This window comes from Lissotriton vulgaris, chromosome 2_1 (assembly GCF_964263255.1).
Source record: "Lissotriton vulgaris chromosome 2_1, aLisVul1.2, whole genome shotgun sequence".
NCBI classification, from domain to species: domain Eukaryota; kingdom Metazoa; phylum Chordata; class Amphibia; order Caudata; family Salamandridae; genus Lissotriton; species Lissotriton vulgaris.
Genome location: NC_141687.1, coordinates 2,119,286,108 through 2,119,302,777, shown reverse-complemented (window position 1 = coordinate 2,119,302,777; position 16,670 = coordinate 2,119,286,108). Strand labels below are relative to the sequence as shown.

General features: G+C 47.4%; 1 protein-coding gene across 6 annotated transcripts in view; it reads left to right on the top strand.

Moving 5' to 3' along the window:
* TJP1 (tight junction protein 1) overlaps positions 1–16,670 on the top strand; it is a 707,329-nt gene that overhangs the window by 422,527 nt on the left and 268,132 nt on the right. For all 6 annotated transcript variants that reach the window (XM_086958396.1, XM_086958395.1, XM_086958394.1 and 3 more), the window contains exons 13-14: positions 2,971–3,190; positions 5,389–5,573. In XM_086958396.1, the coding sequence (XP_086814522.1) occupies positions 2,971–3,190; positions 5,389–5,573 (405 nt within the window). The remainder of the gene's footprint in view (positions 1–2,970; positions 3,191–5,388; positions 5,574–16,670) is intronic.

The window sequence follows — 16,670 nt, the reverse complement described above, 5'->3', positions numbered from 1 at the left end:
GGCTCTGCTCTGGGCACTATCAAAGGTTATCTTTTGGCCATCTCTGCCTTTCGACAGCTTCCAGATCGGCCTTCTCTTTTTAAGTCCCCGGTTGTTAACTGTTTTCTTAAAGGCATTACGCATACGTTCCCACCGGTACCCTTCATAATGCCTCAGTGGGATTTGAATCTTGTTTTTACTTTTCTGATGTGCGCTCCCTTTGAGTCCCTTCATAACTGTCCCTTATGTCGTCTTACTCTCAAGACGGCTTTCCTGGTAGCTATCACCTCTGCCAGAAGTGTGAGAGAGCTCCAGGCTCTTTCTTACTAACCTAATTTCCTTTCTGTTCATCCGGACAAGGTGGTTCTAAGGATTCATCCTTTCTTGCCAAAAGTTGTCAAGCCCTTCCACATCGGGGCAGACCATCACTTTGCCCACCTTCTTTCCGCCTCCGCATCCTTCCAGGGAAGAGGAGAGGCTCCACCGTCTGGACCCAAAACATGCGCTCGCATTCTATCTGCAGCGTACACAGCAGGTCCGGGTGGATGATCAGCTCTTTGTTGGCTACGTGGGCACCAAAAAAGGTCGGGCAGTGCACAAACGGACCATCTCCCGGTGGGTCGTTCTGTGCATCAAAGCATGTTACTCCTTGGCCAAGAAGGAGCCTCCTGTGGGGCTGCATGCCCATTCGACCAGGGCAACTGCAGCCACTACTGCCTTGGGACGCGGCGTTCCCTTGCATGATATTTGTCAGGCAGCTGCGTGGGCCTCGCTGCACACGTTTACCAAGCACTACTGCCTTGACAGTCCGGTCCGGAGAGATGGCTTCTTTGGCCATTCTGTGCTCCCTGACTTTCTAGTGTAATCCTGTTCGCAGACCCTCCACCGGGAGTGGTATTGCTGGAGTATCTATTCTAAGGTAAGGAATCGATCTCTAACGTGTCTCTTTCAGATGCACGTTACTTGTGTAACAATATATCTGTAAGCGACATTAGTTAGTTATAGATTCCTTACCACTCCTCCCATCCTCCCTGTTCTGCGGACTGATTACTAGGGTTAAGGTCATCCCCTTTTAGGGCCCTAGTTTTATGCACCAATTCTAAGTTTCTTGCATGGCTCTGCATTTCGGCGCGGAATAGTTGTGTACAGAACTGACGTCAGCGCGCATGGGTGGCGCCTAAGTACTTTCCGTGATGTCATCTCGGCACCTACGACGCCAGTGACTAACGCAGAGCCGCAGGACGCCACCTACTGGCACGCAGACATACTGCTAAGCAGAAAAACTAACTTTGCTGATCCAGCCTGAAGCCTGACTCTCCCTGTCTCTCCCTTCCCTGACTCTCCCTCTCTCTCCCTCCCTTGCCCTCCCCTGACTCTCCCTCTCTCTCCCTCGCTCCCCTGACTCTCCCTCTCTCTCTCCCTCCCTCGCCCTCCCCTGACTCTCCCTCTCTCTCCCTCCCTCGCCCTCCCCTGACTCTCTCCCTCCCTCGCCCTCCCCAAGCTCAAGAACACATTCACCTATGCAAAAATTTAAAACATGGCAAAAACCAGAAACGCAGGTTATAGAAGTATAATGGTAAATGATTTAAACATTGCAAGCATAAATAAGAACAAAGCACTGCTCAAAGATTGAGCCCTTATGTTCTGGAAACAATATAAAGCCATTTTTAGAAATTAATCACTACAATAAATTATGTTTGTTTTTGAGAACTGAACAATTAATTCCAGTCGTTCTTCTCTAACGTTGTCAAACAAATAGGCCACAGATTGGGACTTGCAGTCTCTATACAAATATGAAGAATATAACATACATGCCGGTTTAAATCACACACAGCTTCACACTTGTTTTTAATTGTGCTAGGAAATTTAAGGAAGCTAAGCTTTACAATTGCAAAAAAGGGTGGAACGAAATTGCAAAGCTGAGGCACCTATTGATGAAAAAGGCCAAGCTTCAAAAGCAAGATTACAAAGCATTTGTGGGAAGAAAATACACAGAGTACTCAGAAATCAGAAGACTGTATATTTCCGTAAACTGAAAAGGAAACCGCACATTTACTTGAACGGGAAAGCCAATAAAAAAAGAATATGAGTGAAGGCAAGAGAGAGTTAGCAAAGGCAAGAGTGAGTTCGTGAAGTCAAGAGGGAGTTAGTCAAACAGTCATTGACAAGGGCTTTCCTTATTCTTCGTTTTTGATTTCATTAATTTATTTGCCTGGCGTGCACACAGCCGCCCCGGAGCGCTTCACAGGTCTTTAAAAGACCATTACCTTGTTAATGAGGCTTTGTTCTGTTTCCCCTCTTCTGAGGCCCCTGCAGCTCCACTCTATGGCTGGAATCTCCCGGCCCCCATAGAGCAGAGCCTCTCCGAGTCTGACGGCTTTTGCTGACACTCTTGTATTTTTTTCTTTTAAACTGGTACAATATCTGCAAGGTCCACGGGCCGCCACGGAACGCTTGCCGGGCCGCTGGCGGCCCGCGGGCCGTACTATGAGAACCCCTGTTCTAAGGTAAGAAATCTATCACTAACTAATGTCTCTTACGGATAGATCATTAAACAAGTAAGTAACTTGTGCTTTAAAGGTGCAGCAGGTTATGGCATAATTTACTGTGAAAGTAATATATAAATGTGTTTAGGACCTCCTAATCTCTTTGGGGTAAGGTTTTTAAAGTATATGAACGAGTAGAATACTGATTCTGTAGAACTATTTTTATAATTCTTAAAATTTTCTTACTCATCGTTTGAAATGTTAGCCATGAGACTCCACAAAAAAAATTGCACTTGGATTAAATGGTTGACAGAGAGTTAAAGGCAGTGGGGAGAAATTCTTCAGGTTTAACAGTAGGCTAAATCATTTCTTCCAGTGTGATCTGTTCAACAATATCGCAAAGATCAATTGCTAGTTCTTTGTCAGAGTCTTTGTTTTAGTCTATCTTACCTACAAATGTTTGTATATTTTAATAGCAAACACACATTTCACTTTTTTTTACTAGTATATCGTCGCATTGTCGAGTCGGATGTTGGAGATTCCTTTTATATTAGAACTCATTTTGAATATGAAAAGGAATCCCCTTATGGACTGAGCTTCAATAAAGGAGAAGTTTTCCGTGTAGTAGATACATTATATAACGGGAAACTTGGATCATGGCTGGCTATTCGCATTGGGAGAAATCATAAGGAAGTGGAAAGAGGCATTATTCCAAACAAAAACAGGTATGCTTTTAAGTGGGACATGTCTTGGCATAAAGTAAATTTGAATGTTTCGGTAACAGAGAACAGCAATAAGCCATTTCAGTTGCTCCACTTGGCATGTTCCCTTCTTGTGGCCCTATTCCTCCCCCTCTTTTTTTCCGCCCCCTCTTTTTTTCCGCCCCCTCTTTTTTTCCGCCCTCAGTGTCTCCCCCTTGCACCCTCAGTGTCTCCCCCTTGCGCCCTCAGTGTCTCCCCCTTGCGCCCTCGGTGTCTCCCCCTTGCGCCCTCAGTGTCTCCCCCCTTGCGCCCTCAGTGTCTCCCCCTTGCGCCCTCAGTGTCTCCCCCCTTGCGCCCTCAGTGTCTCCCCCTTGCGCCCTCAGTGTCTCCCCCCTTGCGCCCTCAGTGTCTCCCCCCTTGCGCCCTCAGTGTCTCCCCCCTTGCGCCCTCAGTGTCTCCCCCCCTTGCGCCCTCAGTGTCTCCCCCCCTTGCGCCCTCAGTGTCTCCCCCCCTTGCGCCCTCAGTGTCTCCCCCCCCTTGCGCCCTCAGTGTCTCCCCCCTTGCGCCCTCAGTGTCTCCCCCCTTGCGCCCTCAGTGTCTCCCCCCTTGCGCCCCCAGTGTCTCCCCCCCTTGCGCCCTCAGTGTCTCCCCCCCTTGCGCCCTCAGTGTCTCCCCCCTTGCGCCCTCAGTGTCTCCCCCGTTGCGCCCTCAGTGTCTCCCCCCTTGCGCCCTCAGTGTCTCCCCCCTTGCGCCCTCAGTGTCTCCCCCCTTGCGCCCTCAGTGTCTCCCCCCTTGCGCCCTCAGTGTCTCCCCCCTTGCGCCCTCAGTGTCTCCCCCTTGGGCCCTCAGTGTCTCCCCCATGCGCACTCAGTGTCTCTCCTTTAAGCTCCTATCTTTCTCACATCTATCCCCTCTCACAGTCCTCCTTTCCTTCCTCTCCAGTCCCATACTCATCTACGCTGTATGCTCGCACACACCCATTGTTATTTTTACTAAGTTGTGGTCCACTACTTAGTGGTCCACTACTTGCTTAAGAAAAGTTTTTAATATAATTTCTATAGAATTTACCGGTACCCAATCTCAGTGTGTAGTGTGAAGTAGTGTGGCTCACTGGTTAGAGGCGGCAGACCCGAGAGCAGAGGACGGCCTGGGACCAGGGTTCGATTCCCGGCGCGGCAGGTTTCTGGACCAGGGTCAGCGGACTCGATAATTCTCTCGCCTCGGTGCCCACTCTGATCAGTGATCACACTCGGCAACTCTGGGCATTAGCTTGCCTCATCTTCACTAACGGCCCCACCAGACCGCCGGGGATGCCTGGTCTCACCCTGGAGATACCCATTAAGGGACCATCTCTCAGGGAAGCCAGGAAGGGTTTCGCAGCGGTCGAAGCGCCTTGGGACCCTACGGGTAAGTAGTGCGCTATATAAATGCCAATACATACAATACATACATACAGAGCAATAAATAGCATGACAATATTTGTAATTCATTCCAAATGTTATTTAGTTTTATTTCATAAGGATTCTTTAATACCTCCCCTCTATCTCCTACTTGTTTCAAAGCTGAATAAAAGTCATTCATTCACTTTGCTGGGAAGAGGCTACTCCACAGATGTATAAAAGCCATTAACTAACCAACTGTATTATTTTATTTTTTGTCAGTGGTAATGTCAGTTTAGACAAAGTACTAATCTATGTAGTTGTAGTGCCTTTTTATTAACTTGATCTTAATGTGGTCAAATGAAGAATCAAAACTTGTGCAGTCTAGAAAAGGAGCAAAGTCTTATAAAAGCATTTCCGATTATATTTTGTTTATATATCCAGGAGCAATTTTTTTTTTTTAGGCATTGGCTTCCAAAACAGTGCCGTTCCTGGCCCTTGTTGATCCTTATTGAAATTCGCAAACACCAGTGGCATTCCCTTAGTTTTAAATTGACGCATATCCACCATTCCCTTTTTATTGTTTCCTTGTGGTCACAATTGTTTTGGTTTAAAAATTAAATTGTTCTTGCCTCAGACCCCGTTTTTAGTCTGTCCATCTATATTTGGCCAAAATGTTTTGCTGTCTTGGTAATTTCATTTACTAAATGAAACAGATTGGAATGTATCATAGTTTTTTTTTCTAACTTCAGAATAATTAAATAATTACATTGTGTTGTTACTTGATAATGTTTGTGAATCTGTATAATTTTCTGTGTTGTTGAATGTGTTTTTTCTGGGCAGAGCTGAGCAGTTGGCTAGTGTACAGTACACACTTCCAAAGACCGCAGGAGGCGATCGGGCAGACTTTTGGCGGTTTCGTGGTCTTAGAAGTTCAAAGAGAAATCTTCGTAAAAGTAGAGAAGATCTTTCTGCTCAACCAGTTCAGACCAAATTTCCTGCATATGAACGTGTTGTACTTCGAGAAGGTAACATTGTCTAAAGTTTATTTAATCCTTGTGTTTCAAATTGAAAGGATTAATCTCAATGGGTAGTCCGGGATATTTCAAAATCTGCCCCTTGACTGAAGCATTTTATTGTTCCTCATCTTTTGCTGTAGGAATAGATTTTGAACTGCAGCTGCTCCACATAAAAGTTTGTTTTATTTTACATAGGTTTGTATATAACTGTATCTGGTTCTGAAAGCATGGTATTCTGGAGGTGATAATCTATGTATAGCAAATGTTACGTTTATTGTTTGACGCTCAACAGTGAGAATGGCAATAAGCTTGAAAGCAACAGAAACAAATAACAAAACAATACATTCCAACAATAATGTGTAAATAGACCAAATACAAAAAGGAGAAAAAAATAGGGCCAAATGCAATGAATAATAATCTGGAAGACTCTCACCCAGCTAGTAAAACTGAGCTTCCAGCCCAATAAAAACTGATTCACATCTACTACCATTATTCCATAAAGGAGAGCAGATGATGCAAAAAGCCCAGTTTTCTTTTGAAGGATTCAAAGTCAGTGCTGAAAGTGTATGTTTAGTTTTATATTTTGACATGACAGTCTTAAGACTACATGTTCTTTTAGTCCATTGTCACAGTTTTAAAACTGATATAATTACTTAAGGCTACTTTGTTACTTATCAACCCATTCTCACTAATATTCACTGTTGGAGCATAGCGAACTCTGTTATCTACAGAATCATTCATCCTGAACGCTGGAAATTGTTATTGCCTTTGATGTTATGCAATTAAATGTGCTTCTTTTCACTGTATGAAGGTTTGGTTTGTGGATTATAAATTAAACCCTAGCTCATTTCCTTTAACGTGTGCTCTTAGCCCCCATTTCCAACTATTCTTAGGGGCTCTGTTGTTGGATTAATTCCAAATTATGTTTTATAGGAAAGCAAACTTTGTATGCTCTTCTTTGCTTTAACTTTCCAGAGTTTGTTTCTTTGTAGCCACTATCTCACAGTTTGCTATATGAAAGCCAAATGTGAGACCACACAGTTCAAAGTCAGAGCAATTCATCTGAAACCATAGCAGGTGGAGGATAAATTCCACTATTCTGGATTTAGGGGGACTTCCCACCACCAATAGGACCAGACTTCATACTGGTATAGGGATAAGGTGATGGGGAGGGTTTAAAGAATGATACAAATTTCAACAGTGGCAGCAGGGATGGTGAGTGCAGATCAGAGATGAAGCCAGCTAAAATGTCTTTATATTTGAAGGTGATGGATCATTACCTCATCCCAGTCATACTGGCTAGAAGCACCAGGACATTCTCATAGCTCCTGAGCAGCCTGCGTCAATTGCATCATTCAATTATTAAATACTGAGACTCCTCCAGTACTGGAAAAGCATTTTCTTGTCTGGTAGTTTTCTAAAATGTGTATGCTTCCTGCCTTGGTTACTATCTGGGATGGAGGAGGATTATCATTTCCTTTATGGCTTAGCTGGTGATGTGCATTTCATACCTAGTAGTTCCTGTTATACTGGGAGATGGGAACAATGCATTTCGGAATAGGTTTTAGAAAGGATTTCGCATACCACCTTGTTTATCTACCAGAAAAAAAACATTTTGGGTAGGAGACGGAAGAGCATAGTTGTGCAGACGGACATTTCCAACAGTTGATGGACATTGATGGATATGATCCAATCAGGATGAACATATCTTTTACATGAGGAGCTGATACGCATATGTTCCGTGACTAGAGGGCACAGTGCCTCTACCTCACAGTCTGGGTAAACAGAGCAGTAGCCACTATCAAAAGAAGCATTTGCAATGCAATAGGTCTCGCATTTGCTAGAGTTCAAGATGTTGGCGTTATAAATGACGATACCTTATATTCATCTGTTTAGAATACTAACACATAAATAAAAGGTATTGGTATTTACAATGCCAATAGCTTAAACTCTCAACCTTGGGGTGGTGGTGAGCAGGCAAGTGGGAGGGGTATGTTGGTGTTTGGCACGGCACAGGAGATTTAAGAGATCGGTGAGTACGGAGTATTCGCCAATGGTGGCCGCACACCTTTTTGTGTAAAATGCACACCTTCCCACTCCTTGCGTACGGCCACCATTGGCTAGTAACCCGATAAAAATAAAAGATAGCAGACTATATAGTTCAAGCGGAACGCCATGGCAAAGTAAATCAAGAATGGAGCGCAGCCGCTGTAGTAAAAGCAGACTACGCTGGCAATGTAAATAATGAAAGGTGCGCAGATGCTATAGTTAATGTGGACCGCGCTGGCAAACTAAAGAAAGAAAGGAGCGTGGCCGCTAGAGTTGAAGTGGACATCCCTGAAATTTTTTTTAAATGTCGATTAAAAGGCGCAAGCTTGTTTTGTAAATATGACATGACCGCCATTACAAAAGAAGCTAGTTTTGTAAATGACACATTCGCCATTGCTAAAAAAATATATAAAAGCAGGCGCCATGCTTCGTTAAAAGAAAGCTTGTCCTGGGTGAAATAGAAGAAACCATTCGAGAAAATAGCGCTCACAGGCTAAATAAAACATACCGATTAATAACACAAGTAAAAGGTCTAGTCCTCATGGGATGTTACAATTTTAGACAAGGCGTACTAATGAGGGACTGCTGAGCCTGTTCATGAATCAAAAGCAACCATTTAGAAAGAAAAGTAACAGGAGCTAATTGAAAAGAGGAGCGAAAAATGTGCGGAGCTTCAAGTCTATTCCTGAATACAGCATGCCTCGCAGAGCAGCAAATGTGCTGCCCAGGATCGACCTAAATAGAGTGCACTTTGTAGGATAGTGCCACTTTTTGCATTGTTGCCTCCCAGTTTTTGCCTGATGTTGATGCTTTTTTGGCTAAGTGTGCCTGGGGTTCCTGCCAAACGGGTACCCAGGGCCGATGTACTTTTCCTAAAACTGTACGGTTGCACACCCAATTAGCCCAGACATGTTTCTGGACCCCGGGGTCGAGAACCTCCCGCTCTCAGGATCCTGAATCAAAGCACATCCTGGGCAGAGGTGCCAAGCCTCTTCCTCCTCCTAGGAAAGGCAGGGTCCACGAACGGGGGGGTTTCAAAGGCTTGCTGCCTTTGTCAGCTGACCCAGCCATTTGCTGCTCCAGCACAGTTTCTAACCCCCACTTTGGGGAGGAGAATTGGCGGGAAAACCAAGATAGGAGGAGATGTGTTCCCACCTTTGCCAACCCCACCCCTCAGGTGGGGTAGGCGAGGCAAAGCACAACTCTCAGTACCTGCCATCTTGAAGATGGGGGAACCCAGTGAACCAGAGTGAGTCTTATGCCCCTTCCCACTGCAGGGTGGCATAAAATGGGGTGTACACACCCCATGGAAGGGACCCATTGGTCCCACCCTGTACCTACCTGAAACGCCCCTAAATGTATTTAGGGGAAACCCCAAACCTTGCCTCCTCAGTCAAACAGACAGAAGAATAAGAAGGACCGAAGAGCCGTGCTGAAGGAAGAAGAGGAGGACACCAACTGGCTTGACCCCAGCCAACCAGCATGTCCTGACCTCGACTGGCTCCAGCGGAATCCCGGTGTATCCTGCAGCCAGCAGCCCCCCAGAACCCGGAGGACTTGCCCTGCCTTCCCCAACAAGACTGTCTCTGGTGAGCACCAGATTTGCTCACCAACAGACTCTGGCAAAATACCTCTACTCAGCTTATTGCAAGAATTCCAAAATATCAATCAGCATCACGGCCTTGATCAACCTGCACTGGCTTCCAGTGGCAAGGAGGATGGGGTTTAACTCCTTCCTCTGTACTTGCCAGCACGCACCTTGAGATCAGCCAACCAAGACTTAATTCGCCAACCTAGAATTAGGAGAGCTCGCTGGGGTGGAAAATCCTTTTCCTACCAAGCCGCTAGATTGTGGAACTCTCTGCCCCCCGCATTGCGCTTGTGAGAAGGTGGCCTGATATGCAGTGCTCACTATTCTAGTGAACACTATGTATCAGTCCAGCAACCCTTATTGATGATTGGTTGTAAGTCAACCTTATAGACCAGCTATCCTAGTAGCATGGATACGAGCAGTCTAAGGCTAAAGACTCGAGAGGGCGTGTTAAGCCAGCTGTTTACCACACATATACCCCTTGAATACCCAGTGAAAGGACACCACACAAGTGTTATGAAAATAAACAGTTATTTATTAAAGATCACAACAGCCCTGTACTCTTTATGAGGACAGGGTACTAAGCACAAACCAAAACTCTTACAAAAATACTTAGGTTAGCACAGTATATACAAATGCCCGAGGGGCACGGAAAACCATATACTCTGAAAGTGGAATGCGAAATTCCTAGCAGGTAAGTACAGTATTAATAGCTTTTGGAATCGCTAGGACTTGACTAGGGAATCGTTAGATTATGTCTAGGAGGCCTAGGGGACTCGGGTGCAGTGTGGGCACTCTCACGCGAGATGCGGGACAAAAGTCTATGGTAGCTAGGAAATAGAAAGTTAGTGTTCTCGGGCGAACCCGACCTGGTAGGGAGAAAACGAAAGTAGATTCTGACCCTTGGATAGTGAGGCTATGCTGGGGCACCGAAATGCCGAAGTTACCTAGCCCAGGGGCTGCAGCTGCATAGGTCTGAAAAGACGTCGGGAATCCTCGTAGACGGACCAGGAGCCGGAAGAAAAGATGCTGGCCGGTGACCAGTGAAGAAAGTTCAGTCGGATCCAAGCCTGGATCTTGAAGATAGATGACACCTGAAAGCAGAGGGGACCAAGTTCGAGACTACTAGCCAGTAGTCAGTGGGCACCAGGAGGGCACCGGATGGTAGCCACCTCGACTAGGTGAGTGGGTGACGCTTGACTCGAAGATCTCACGGACCAGGAGGCGTTGTCGGCGACCAGGATGGAGGATCGAGCTGTCCCACGAAGATAGAAGCTGTCGGCGTCGCTGGACCCAGGATTGGGCAACAAAGCCTTGGCAAATTCAAGCCCACGCGGTGGACCTAAAATGGCGTCTGGAGTGGACCAGGAGGGTCCGGGGTGCCTCTCTTGAAGAAGGAAGCAAGGGCCAGTCTGGAGCAACCAGACCAGCAGAAGAGTTGTCGTCGGGCGTCGTTCAGAAGGCCACAAGCCAGCCGGCTAGTAGCCAAACAACGCGGTGCACAGCAAACAGCAGAAGGGCCCCACGCCGATCGTGGAGATGCAGGGAGGCTGATCTTGGGTGCTGGAGCTGCGCAGGGTTGGGGCTTCTCGGACCCCAAAGCACTCACCAGTGGAAGACTCGGTGGGCTTGCAATAAAGATGTCGTGCAGTCTTGGCGATCGTCGGTCCCTTGAGGTCTCGTCGCACTCACGGTTCTCAGCTTTGCTGTAGAGGTGAGTAGAGGTCAGAGGTGCCAGGGAAGCCGGGTCTCGTCGTGCTGGGTCGTCGGATTCGTGATGAAGGACTTGCAGCGGGCCGCAGTGTTCTTTAGGATGGTGCCTGCGGATGCAGGGTGACTACTCCTTAGCCACAAGGGAGAATCTTGAAGAAGAAATCGTGAAGTCCTTTCGAAGAAAGTGGTATCTTGATTCCAAAGATGATCTAATTTTAACAGGGGGCCCGCTCCCATCTTTATACTAAAAAAGGGGGCTGACCCGGTGACTAGGTCCTGCCTATGGGTGGGACTAGGTGGGGGGTGGTTACACCCCTCAGCCATGCTGGACTTCCCCAGGCCAGGGGCTGGTGTGCCCCTGGAACTGGTTCAGACCGGCCTATGCGTAGTGAGCACCGGGGTGCCACTCAGCAGTCACCTTCCTGTAAAGCCCTGCCTACCCAGGATACACAAAACCATGTCTGGGACGGTGCTAGCACCGCCCCTGACAGGAAACCCTTTGTCCAGGCTCCCCTCGCTGGAAGGACTCCCAGCTGCAGGGGGTCAGACTCGTGTCTGTGGTGGCAGCATCCATTTTGTGGAGCTGAGGCTTTAGTTAACTTTAACCGGGGTTCACAGTTACATACATGTCGTGTCCCTCTAGAAGGGTGGAATGCTAACCCCGTCGCCAGGATTGGCGAGGGGTTAGTATTCCAATTCGTATGACACCTTACTCGACATGTTTTGATAAAGCAATACCAAAGATAGCATTTAACCGCGAGGATTATAATGCACTTAAGAGTATATGGTATGCGATATCATGGAACAGCTATTAGGACTTGATTCCGCAAGCTGCAGACAGGCTCAGCTCATGCCAGAGCACCATCTCACACGATTCCAAGCACTCTGCCTTCAGGATTGTCAAGGCCTGCCATAGGAGTGACTGATAGGAATCTGTGTGTCCATTTTAGGGTTAGGTATAGGTATACTACACCTACAGCAAAGGGTGATTACACGACTTTGCCCCAGCTGTCATGCAGCCAGTTGTGTCAAATTTAGGAGGCCAGCCAGGGGTGGCATAATACATGCTGCAGCCCCTGGTAGCCCTGGGTACACCTATGCCCTGAGTTACAGGGTCTGATAAGGTGGCCCAGTACCAATTGGTAGATGCACCTAGGGTACATGAAGTAATTTAGAAAGAGAACAGCCAGGCTGTGGGTCTGATTGGCAGGCCCACAGCCAGAGAAAGTCGTAAACCAGTGAAACAAAAGCAAAAAATCTGGGTGATCATAGGATTGCAGACCCTACTCTCCTACATGACCCCCCCCCAAACTTTGGGACAATAAGCTAACCTTGACCAGGTGAGTCTTCTTGTTCTAAGTGGAAATATCTGGAGAGCCCATCGGCATTGCCATGATCAGTACCAGGTCTATGTTCCACTGTAAAGTCCATCCCCTGTAGGGAAATGGACCACCTAAGCAGTTTGGGGTTTTCACCCTTCATCTGATTTAGCCACAAGAGGGGCTTATGGTCGGTCTGAATCTTGAAGTGAGTGCCAAACAAGTATGGCCTCAGCTTCTTCAGGGCCCAAACCACAGCAAAGGCCTCCCTCTCAATAGCTGACCAATTCTTCTCTCTGGGGGTCAGCCTTCTGCTTATAAAAGCAATGGGCTGATCCTGACCATCAAAATTCAGTTGAGAAAGAACAGCTCCCACACCCAACTCAGAAGCATCTGTTTGGACAATGAATGGTTTGGAGTAGTCTGGACTCTTAAGGATAGGTGCTGTGCACATGGCCTGCTTTAGGTCATCGAATGCTTTTTGACAGCCTGCTGTCCACTGAACCTTTTTTGGCATTTTCTTACTTGTCAGTTCATTTAATGGTGTCACAATGGAACCATAGTTCCTGACAAATTTTCTGTAGTATCCAGTCAGGCCCAAGAAAGCTCGAACCTGAGTCTGGGTGGTTGGAGGAGCCCAGTCCCTGATTGACTGTATTTTGCTCTCCAGTGGCTGAACCTGGCCTCCACCTACAAGGTGGCCCAGGTATACAACCTGTGTCTGCCCTATCTGGCACTTGGTGGCCTTGATAGTGAGGCCTGCTGCTTGCAGAGCCTCTAACACTTTCCTCAGGTGGACCAGGTGATCCTCCCAGGTGGAGCTAAAGACAGCAATATCATCTAGATATGCTGCACAGTAGTCATCCAGCCCAGTAAGGACTTGATTCACCAACCTTTGGAAGGTGGCAGGTGCATTTTTCAGACCAAAGGGCATTACCACAAATTGATAATGCCCACCAGGGGTTGAAAATGCTGTTTTGGGTTTGGCATCCTCAGCTAACCTGATTTGCCAATACCCAGCTGTTAAGTCAAATGTACTTAAGTAGTTGGCAGAAGCCAATCTATCTATAAGTTCATCTGCCCTTGGTATTGGATGGGCATCAGTCTTAGTGACTGCATTGAGACCCCTGTAGTCTACGCAAAACCTCATCTCTCTCTTACCATCTTGGGTGTGAGGCTTTGGCACTAGAACTACTGGACTAGCCCAAGGGCTATCTGAGGGTTCAATGACTCCCAATTCCAACATTTTCTGCACTTCAGTTTTTATGCAGTCTCTAACATGATCAGGCTGCCTGTAGATTTTACTCTTGACTGGCAGGCTGTCACCAGTGTCAACCTCATGGGTACACCAATTGGTCTGACTGGGTGTCAGAGAGAACATATGTCTGAAAGACTGAAGAACCTGTTTACAGTCTTTCTGCTGATGTTCAGAGAGGCTGCCACAAAAGACAACACCATCTACTGACCCATCATCAGGATTCTGAGTGAGCAGGTCTGGGAGAGGGTCACTCTCTTCCTCCTGTCCCTCATCTATGGCCATAAGCAAGCTCATGTCCTTCCTGTCGACATATGCTTTGAGCCTGTTGACATGGAGTACCCTATGGGGACTCCTGGGAGTTCCAAGGTCCACCAGGTAGGTGACCTCTCCCTTTTGCTCAAGGATTGTGTGGGGCCCCGACCATTTGTCTTTGAGTGCTGCTGGGGCCACTGGCTCCAGCACCCACACCTTCTGTCCAGGCTGATAAACAGTCAGGACAGCCTTTTGGTCATGCCAAGCTTTTTGAAGTTCTTGACTGGCCTTAAGGTTTTCTGATGCCTTCTCCATATACTCAGCCATCCTGGAGCGGAGACCAAGTACATAGTCCATTATGTTGGTTGCAGGCTTTTTGAGAGGTCTCTCCCATCCTTCCTTCACCAAACACAAGGGGCCTCTCACAGGATGCCCATACAAAAGTTCAAAAGGGCTGTAGCCAACCCCCTTTTGTGGGACCTCTCTGTAAGCAAACAGAAGGCAGGGCATCAGGACATCCCATCTACGCCTGAGTGTTTCAGGTAGTCCATGAATCATCCCTTTTAGGGTCCTGTTGAACCTTTCAACAAGCCCATTGCATTGTGGGTGATAGGGTGTAGTGAATTTGTAATTGACACCACACTCCTTCCACATAGCAGTTAAATAGCTTGACATGAAGTTTGCACCTCTGTCAGAGACAACCTCCTTAGGGAAGCCCACTCTGGAGAACACTCCAACTAGGGCCCTTGCCACCACAGGGGCTGTGGTGGTCCTAAGTGGAATAGCTTCAGGATACCTGGTGGCATGATCCACTACCACCAGTATAAACTTGTGCCCTGATGCTGTCTGGGGTTCCATTGGACCAACAATGTCAATCCCCACTCTTTCAAAGGGCACCCCCACCACAGGCATTGGTATAAGGGGGGCCTTTGTTGTGCCACCTGACTTACCACTGGCTTGGCAAGTGACACAGGAGCGACAAAACTCCTTGGTATCCTCATTCATGTGAGGCCAGTGAAAGTGTGAGACAAGCCTGTCCCAAGTCTTTGTCTGGCCTAAGTGTCCTGCTAAGGGAATCTCATGGGCCAAGGTAAGTAGGAAACCTCTCTGAGACAAGGGTACAACCAGCCTCCTGGTCATGCCAGGCTTGGGGTCTCTTGACTCAGTGTACAGGAGTCCATCTTCCCAGTATACCTTGTGGGTACCTGTGGCGTTCCCAGCAGCCTCAGCAGCAGCCTGCTGTCTGAGGGGTTCAAGAGAAGGGCAGCCTAACTGGTCCTTCCCCAGGTCTTCCCTTGAGGGTCCCCCTGAACCCAAGAATTCAACTTGATCAAGTTCAAACTCTCTAGGCTCAGTTTCCCTCAATTCCTGCAGGTCAGCCTCCTCTGAGACTTGATCCACAACCTGGGGCAAGGGGGAAGGCACAGCCTTAACCCTACTGCTCTTTTTCTTGGAAGGTGTCTGGTCCATTGTTCCAGGATCCAGCACCTGTTCAGTGGGGCATCTTCTGGCCTGTGACCTAGTCACAGCAAACACATGTGCTGGCAAACCTAACATTTCCAGATGAGTCCTCTGCTCCACTTCTGACCATTGTGATGACTCCAAATCATTGCCCAACAAACAATCCACTGGGAGGTCTGAACTAACTACAACCTTCTTTTGGCCAGTTACCCCTCCCCAGGAGAAAGCTACAATTGCCATACTATGATTGGTAGTGACATTGCTTGCATTGGTCACCAGGAATTCTGTACCTGGCATGATCTGTCCAGGGTCCACAAAGCTAGGTGTCACCATTGTGACACTGGCACAAGTGTCCCTATAGGCCTGAGCCATTTTTCCATTAATAAAAGGTGTCTGTCTGTATTTGCCCAAAGTATTGGGACTTATGTCAGGGGACATATCCACATCCCCTGTACAAACAAGGACAGCCTGAGTGAGTGTACCAACTAAGTTGTCACACCCCTCAGAACCCAGGGTTAACCCTACTAAACCCTTGGGAGGTGCACTACCACTGCTGGCTGTACTAGGGGGCACAGGTGCCTTAGGGGCTGCAGTGGCAGGAGTCTGCCCTCCTCCTTTCTTGGTGCACTCACTAAACCAGTGAGTTTTACTTTTGCAGTATTGGCACCACCTTTTAGATTGGCCTTCTTTCTTCTTTTGGGGAGCCTGACCCCCACCCTCTTTGGGTTGTTGGGGACCTGTCGAAGACTTCTGGTCATTTTGTTCCCCCTTAGAATCTTTACCCTTCTGGTCTGCTTTCTTCTGACCACCTTGATTCTGGCCCTGGTTCTGTTTAACTCTTGTTCTAACCCATCTGTCTGCCTTCTTTCCCAATTCTTGGGGAGAGGTCAGATCTGAGTCAACAAGATGCTGATGCAACAACTGGTTCTGACAATTGTTTAAAATTTGCTCTCTCATCATCAAATTGTACAATCCTTTATAATCAGTAACCTTACTGCCCAGCAACCAGCCCTCAAAAGCCTTAGTGGCACAATCTACAAAGTCAGCCCAATCTTGAGACTGAGTTTTCTGGGTATCCCTGAACAGCACCCTGTACTGCTCAGTGGTTAGGCCAAACCCATCAACCAGTGCATTTTTCAAGACTTGGTAATCATTAGCATCCTCCACCCTTGTGGTGAGGAGCTTGTCTCTTCCTTTACCCTCAAAGGAGAGCCACAAGATAGCTGCCCACTGACTTGGGGGAACACCTTGCACAGTGCAGGCCCTCTCCAAAGCAGTAATCCATTTGTGGATGTCATCCCCTTGTTTAAAGGGGGGCACTATCTTACCAAGGTGTTTTGTATCAAAACTCCTTTCCCTATTGCTAGGTACAATGCTGCCACCAGTGGGGACTGTCCCACTCAATTGTTGCTCTCTAGCAAAGGCAAGCCTCTCTTTGGCCAGGGCAAGTTCTTCCCTTTCAA